The following is an 8,171-nucleotide window of genomic DNA, read 5'->3' on the forward strand; positions in this document are numbered from 1 at the left end:
CTAACCGTGCCAATAAATAAACCTGTTGCAACGGATCTTGAAAAAAATGCAATGGAAACGGTTGTTATTTCCCTCCTAAAATTTCGGCCCCCTTGAATTTTCGTAAAACTCGCGCTAGAACCCCTATTTTTACATAAATTTCTTTTTGTCTTAATTAATTTCTATACCTAATAAAATTAAAAACAACTAAAGGCTATCGAAAGGCCATCCCTCTCAAAAGGGACTTCACCCAGAACGACGACTCTGTAACAACCATCGAAAGGCAGCCACCATCCCGCCGGCTTTGCCACCATCCCGCCATCAACGTCCGCAGTAGAACCTCCGACTATGTAACAACTATGGCTATCAACAACCACCTTCTTCTACGGCCGTCAACAACAACCACCATCCCGCCGTCAACAAAATCGTTCCAGCTCTTTGACTAGTTCCAAGATTTGATTTTCTTTTTTCTTCACCCATAAACTTTATCTCCTCCACCTGAAACAACCACCTCCTTCTATTAATCCAAGCTCCACATTTTTAAACAGCCCCAAAATTTTAGGGTTTTTTCTCGACTAAGCTCGACCACCTCCTTTTGCAATTTCTCAATAGTTGAGCCATAATTTGCAGATTCCATTAGTGAGGAAGAAATTGCAACTAATAGCCGTGGGATAAATCGCGGTAAGTTTTTTTAATCTCTTTTTAATTTAAATTTTAGATAACCGCATTCGATAGTTGTGTTTTTGAATGAACATTTTAGTATTGATGCTCGTTATTATCCGATTCAACTGATTTTTATTTTTGGGAGTATTTGAGCGACATAGTATGATTGAATGCAAATTAAACACACTGGTGCATGTCTTTTCTTTGTTAAATTTTTTTTTTCTTGTTCAACTTAACAGCTTTAAAGCTGTGAGTTTTTTCTACTGAAGCTTTTAATCTAAGTAAGAGTTCTATTAGGATTTTGTTGTACTATAATTTCTCCCTTTTTGTTCTTGATATCTATGAGTTCTTAGCATATATGTGACCTTACTTAGCACAGTTTAATATCTTTTCATTATATACTGAAGTCAAAAGGTGAGCAAAAACCTAAATATGCTTGGTTGTTACAAGTAGATATCCATATCCCGCTAATGATTTTTCTCATTGTTAGCAACCATAAGCCAGAAACTAAAGGATATAGTTTCTCATTATTAGCAACCACAAGCCAGAAACTCCAGATTATGTGTTTGTCATTGTAACTTACCTTCAATTGATATGTTACAATGTTGTCCGAATAAGTCGTGTTAACTGGAAAATGGTAAGGGCTTTCAATCGCGAAATCTTTTTTTGATATAATGTTGACTTGGAATTTGCTAAGGAGCAGATATATGCTGTTGCAACTTTCTTTTCTTTCAGAACACTCTGAACTCATAGCTGATATGATATCTTATTGTCGAAGTCACCATTAAAATTGTATACACAAAGTGATGCATATCTCTACGTAGGTTAAACTGATCATATGTTTTCTTCTCAATGTGGAAAGTACTAACACTATTTGGAAATCATGAGCTTCTTGATCAGTTTTAGATTCCATCCGGAGCTATTTTTGGGCTAAATATTGTAGGCGAATTGTGGTTATTTATATTACATGAACTCACTTATAGGTGAGTATCTGATATAAGCACATCTAATTGCTATCTAGTACATCAAAGTAANAGCTCGTCACTACTGCTCAGTTCCTTAGTTATTTCTGTTTACACTGAGGTGGTTGTACTCATACTACACCCTGCACTTTATGTGTAGATCCAGGTGAGTTCGTTGAGTTCAGGCCGACTATCTGTAGAGATTGCAAGGTAGCTGCCAGCGTCCGCAGGACCTCGTTACTCTTTTTGTCATTTCTTCTTTTAGACAGTTATATATCTTAGTTCATAGTTTTAGACGCTCATGACTTAGTGACACCCCGATGTTTGGGGCTAGCTTCCGTAGTTATATTAATTATATTTAGAGTTGATTTAATTTATGAGAAATTTAAATGTTGGTATTGTTTTATTAAATCCTGAAAATTAATTAGTAGTAATATTTTGGGAATAGGCTTGCCTTGTAACACGATAGGCGCCATCACGACCATGGTTAGATTTTGGGTCGTGACGACACCGGTGTCTAGCATGACCGTGGGTCCTTGTATGTACTTATCCTGATATTGTTATGACTCTTCCGTGTTAATTGATGAATCCTATGCAATGTGAAGAGTATGAGGACTAATTATGAATTGTAAATTCTTTGGAGCGTTGGCTCGAATGATAAAAAGACTATTGAGTAAGAAATGAAAGAAATAGAAAGTGATATGATTAATCCCTTGCCGTGATGGTTTGAGTACTTTGATTATCTCCCTTGCCGGGATGTGAGAGTATTGTTGTTGCTCCCTTGCCGGGATTTAGCTGATAATTGTGTAATTCCCTTGCCGGGACATTTCTTATTATTTGTTTATCCCCTCGCCCCGTTTGGTTGTGATTACCGTTTTGGTGAGGAAGAGTGATAATGCACGTGCAGTCATTCCGTGCCATGCTTTGATTATATTTGCACGAAGGGTCATTTCGTGCCATGTTTTGATTATATTTGCACGAAGGGTCATTCCGTGCCATGCTTTGATTATTTATGCACGAAGGGACATTTTATAAATGCACGAAGGATCATTCCGTGCCATGATATGAGAGTTATGTGAGGGAAAGCACGAAGGGTGATGCCGTGCACTTTATTTGATTGCTTTTGGTGAGAATGAGAGTAAAAGCACGAAGGTTGATGCCGTGCAACTGTTGATTTTCCTGCTCTCATTAATTATTGTTATTGCCCTGTTTCTTACTTAAATTGTTGACTTTATATCCGGACTGTACTCCCCCATAGTATGCTTCCCTCCCTCTTAACTGTTTAATTTCTGTATTCTTTCCTTGTATTGCATATATATACATTGAACTGCACAGGTTGATTTGGTAGTCCTGTCTAGCCTCGTCACTACTTCGCCGGGGTTAGGCCAGGCACTTACCAGCATGGGTCGGTTGTGCTGATGCTACACTTCTGTGCTCTTTTGCACAGATCACGGTACCGGAGCAGCTTTTGGACCACAACAGTAGGATATTGATCGGGAGCTGACTTCAGTCCGGGGACTTACGAGGTTGCCTAGCTGGCGTTCGCAGGCCGGAGTCCCTGTCTATGTTTTCAGTTTGTTTTCATTGTACTGAGACAGACATTTATGTATTTCTATTCAGACTTGTTTGTAGCATTCTTTAGTAGTTCGTGAGCTAGCGACACCAGTCTTGGGTAGAGAAATGTTAAACTTTCGCATTTTGGGTTTTCAGTTATTTATGTTTTAAAGACTTCCGCTTATAGTTAAATGACTCGTGAATATTATTATTGTTGGGTTGTTATCGGAAAATGTTTAAATGCTTGGCTTGCCTAGCTCCGACAGTAGGCGCCATCACGACTCCCGATGGTGGGAAATCCGGATCGTGACACAAGGTCAGTACATAATCCACCAGTGCACTAATTCTGGTCAGCAGCAGCCCTTCTCCTACGACGCGTCCTCCTGTTTGTTGAGCTGTTGCCACCAGTGCAAGGGTGGTGGAGTCTGCAACATTTGCACAAGCAACTACCATAAGTTGTACATTATTTCCTGCTGCGAGCGCGAAGATGAACTCTGCTCCGTTTGGTTCTGTAGCTCTCTTTCCCTGAATCAGATCAACATAACATTAGTAACAACTTGAGGAGAAAAAATCATTTGAATTGTATATCAGATTGCAGATATGATAAGTTCATAATTGTACTTACCATGTTCATGGTTTTGAGAAAAGCTTTAGTGGCATTTTCAGCAAACCAACAACCCATTTTCTGTTTCTTTGTAATTTTCTCTTGATTTTGTTTTTCCAATTTTTGAAAGAAGCAGAGAGGTAGAGATGTATTTAAGCCTGCTTGGGTTAGTTTGGTAAGGCATCTACATTTATACATAGGGCAGGTAGAACCTATGTCCATATGGAATTTAATTAGTAAAAATTCTCAAGTTGGTGTTACAAAATAAAATATACTGGATATTAATAAGAAAGGACGGCTTTTTCTTTAATATTCATGGAATTAAGATTGCCACAGGAGAATTGCATAATGTCAAAATGTCCTGTTTCTTGCTAATACTGTCTTGTTTCTTCCTGTTTAAAACCTAATACTGTCCTGTTTCTTGCTGAGCTGCAACTTAACAGCAGAATTGTAGCAATTAAAAGTTGAAATCTAGCTTGTTTCTGATTGGTTTTCTCCAGTAATTTTGGCAGGTCTGCACGGGTGAGCTCTCAAGTTAGCTGTTTTTTGGTTTAAGTCAAATCTGCACGGGTGGATATGGTAATATCCTTTTTTCTTCCTATTGATGTGCCTATTTCAGTATTATTGGTATCCAACTTCTCTGTGACCGACTGAGAGTCAATGGTTGAGGTTGTAGTTGTGGTTGGGACTTGGTACTTATGTTTCAAACTTGATTGTCTTGTTTGGGGTTCCTGCGTTTTCGAGCATTGTACATTGCTAAGAAGTAGCTCTAAGGTTCATTCTTGTCGCAATTTTGGATTAGTGCTGCATTATATGTTTAGAATTGGACAGTGATATAGATATGTGTCTAAGTTTGCTGAGGACTTCACTGACTTGGTTAGAATGCGTATCAAAATCACACCTTCTAATTGGTCTGTATCTTAATAATCCTATCCAATATCCTTATCTCCACCACATATATCTGAATAACAAAATGTTTGAACATTTAATTTAACATTAGTTGACTGAAACACTAAGTTCTTAACAAATTAAAAACTACAGCATGTAGCAGACTTTCTATATAAAATTAAAAGTCAGAGTATAAATGTATTTTTGTACTTAAATAGTCTCCAGCACATAGAAATTACTTCACTTGGAGAAAAAAAATATACCTTTGACCTTTCCCAAGCTCTTTTTCTTATCCCCTTTGTGAGGTTGGTCACCATAACAGATCCCACAACTGCGGCTTGACCACCAGAGTAGCCTGCAATTCATAACAACAAGAATGGTAATGATGCTAGGATAGATAAAGAACAACCTCTAAAGAAAGCCATTACCCAAAATTTAAAGCTTACTCTTAACATTGTCTGCAGGCTTTTCAGCCCCAGCTTTTAATAAGTACTACTATAAAGTTGCTAGTTGCTGCTTCATTTTTCAAAATATTTTAAGTCCAAAAGTTGTTGCCTTTACATATTTAAGTGGGTAAGTGTAATAATCTTGATTTCTTGCTTTATGTTTTAACTTGTTTTAGAGGCTTCTGACTTTGTCAAATGTAATCTTGGAATAATATTGGAAGAAATTGAATTTGTAAGTTGCTTCTTCTATTGTCTAATATATATAGTCCAATGACTTGATGTCTTTACATATTTACCTGGGTAAGTTCAAAGATCTTGATTTCTTGCTTCATATGTGCCCTTTCTAGATGTTTATTACTTAGTCAATATACTCTGTATTAGATTGGAAGATTTGATTTCTAAAGCTGTTTTTTTAATATATAATTCATAAAAGTTAGCTGCTTTTACAACTTAGTTGGGTGTAAGTGTAGTGATCTTGATTTCTTGCTTCAAATGGAAGAAATGTACAATCAGATCATGTTGTTTTATTCATAAAAGTTAGCTGAAGCTGTTCCATTACTTTTATTCAGATCATGTTGTTTCATTCATAAGTTTAAAACTGTTAATAACTTTATTTATCCTCTTTTGTAGGTGGAGTAGATCAAGAAATGGATGATGAAGAAGAACTAGACCTTACTTGAGATAGAATTTTGAATTGTTATAGATGAATGTTCTAGGAATCTTTTGTTATCAACATTTTTGAAACTTACTCACTCTCTTGAAATGTACTAAACTTATGCACTTGGGGTACAACATTTGCTTTATGGATATTATTTGCTTGAAGGATATTTTTATATTATTAATAGTTTCATTTTATGATGTATTTAAAAACTAGTGTTATTAGGAGTATTACTTTGTTATATATATAAATATTTATTTATAACAGGTGCTATATTTCGGTTTTAATTGAGCTGATACAATAGCCTACCAGAACCGTTGCAATAGGACACAAATGACGTTCCAGTAGACAATGTAAACCGTTGCAATAGATCCTATAAAATATTCCAAATTGATATATAAACCGTTCCAAATACAAATATAACCGTTGTTATATCCATACATAACCGTAACAATAGCTTACATAAGTGTGCTTTAAATAATATGGTAACGGTCAAGAACCGGTGTGTAAACAATATAATAACGGTTTTAAACCGTTGCAGTTGAAAAAAAAAATGTTCCAACAGAGAAGGTGAAAACCGTTGCGATAGACGTATCTATAGTCACGGTGATGCAAACCGTTACACGAACCGTTCCAATAGGCCTATTGGCTTGCGAGCGGATTTAAAGGGTTATAAACCGTTCCAATATACCTATGGGAACGGTTTGACAGTCTATGGGAACGGTTGTCCAACCGTTACCGTAGACTAATTTTTCAGTACAGTGAAGTATATCGAAGCATCAAATAAACTGGAATAACTCTTATTTATTTTATGTAAGTGTTAATGTCATGACCCAGATTTTCCACCATCGGGAGTCGTGATGGCGCCTACTGTTGGAGCTAGGCAAGTCAAACATTTAAACATTTTCGGATAACAACATAACAATAATAAAATATCGAGCCTTTAAATAAATGCGGAAGTCTTTTAAAACATAAACAATTGGTAACCCAAAATGCAGAAGTCTAATATTTCACTACCCAAGATTGGAGTCGCTATCTCACGAACTACTAAAGAGTGCTACAAACAAGTCTGAAAAGAAAAAAAAATACATAATTTCTGTCTCGGTACAATGAAGCAAATAGAAAATATGGAAAAGGACTTCGGCCTGCGAACGCCAGCTAGGCTACCTCGTAAGTCCCTGGACTGAAGAGGGCTCCCGATCAACTACTGCTGTGGCCCAAGAGCTGCTCCGGTACCGTAATTTGTGCAAAAAGCACAGAAGTGTAGCATCAGCACAACCGACCCCATGTGTTGGTAAGTGCCTGGCCTAACCCCGGCGAAGTAGTGACGAGGCTAGACAGGACTACCAATTCAACCTGAGCAGATATTTATATACAAGTACTACAAAGAAAAAAATAACAGCGGAAAGTAATAATTTAGACTGGGAGGGGAGCATACTTTTGGGAATAACAGATAAAATAGAACGGTAGGAACAAATAAGGAAAACTACAACCAAATCTCTTCTAACACAGAATACGTGGTCGGCGTGCCACACGATCCCAGTTCATGATATATAAGTGGTCGGCGTGCCACACGATCCCAGTTCATGATATATAAGTGGTCGGCGTGCCACACGATCCCATTTCATGATATATAAGTGGTCGGCGTGCCACACAATCCCATTTCATAATATATAAGTGGCCGGCGTGCCACACGATCCCATTTCATAATATATAAGTGGTCGGCGTGCCACACGATCCCATTTCATAATATATATATATAATGATTTCCCGGCAAGGGAAACAAGTATCAATTCAACCATCTCGGCAAGGGAGAATACAAATAAACAGTTAATTCCCGGCAAGGGAGCAACAACAATCACTTACTCGTCCCGGCAAGGGAGTAATTACATCTCTTCCTCTTTCGTTCATTTCTTACGTCCTAATCGTGTCAAAATTCGAGCCAACGCTCCAAGGAGTTTACAAATCATATTTTTCTCTTCATATTGTTCACATTATATTGAATCCATCAATTAAACAAGGAAGAGTCACCACGGAATCCCACATAAGCACAAGTAAGGACTCACAGTCATGCTAGACACCGGTGTATAGATACTCGTCACCATGCCTATACACCGTATTGAACATTTAGCAATTAGCAAATAATACTCTGATCCTATTTCCTCAAGCCAAAGTTAGATCAAACACTTACCTCGGTCCAAAGAATAGCAATCAATCCTCAAATACCGCCTTTCCTCTACAATCCGACTCCGAAACAATGGTATCTAGGCATAATTGATTAAATAATATCAATTAGGGCTCAACAACATAATCCCATAGCCTAGAAATGAGTTTTCTAGCATTCTTCCAAAAATACCAAATTACGACACAGGGCCCACATGGTCCAACACGAGGCTCGGACCAAAACCCGAACTACA

General features: G+C 37.4%; 1 protein-coding gene across 1 annotated transcript; it reads right to left on the reverse strand.

Annotated features, from left to right (window-relative positions):
• Nucleotides 1-345: 345 nt before the first annotated feature.
• On the reverse strand, nucleotides 346-3,840 carry LOC109237093. The gene is made up of 3 exons (XM_019403352.1): nucleotides 3,784-3,840; nucleotides 3,483-3,683; nucleotides 346-477 (listed from the first exon to the last, which is right to left on the reverse strand). Exons 1-3 carry the CDS (start codon nucleotides 3,838-3,840, stop codon nucleotides 346-348), a joined length of 390 nt encoding a protein of 129 aa, XP_019258897.1.
• Nucleotides 3,841-8,171: the final 4,331 nt, after the last annotated feature.

Source organism: Nicotiana attenuata, unplaced genomic scaffold (genome assembly GCF_001879085.1).
Source record: "Nicotiana attenuata strain UT unplaced genomic scaffold, NIATTr2, whole genome shotgun sequence".
NCBI lineage: Eukaryota > Viridiplantae > Streptophyta > Magnoliopsida > Solanales > Solanaceae > Nicotiana > Nicotiana attenuata.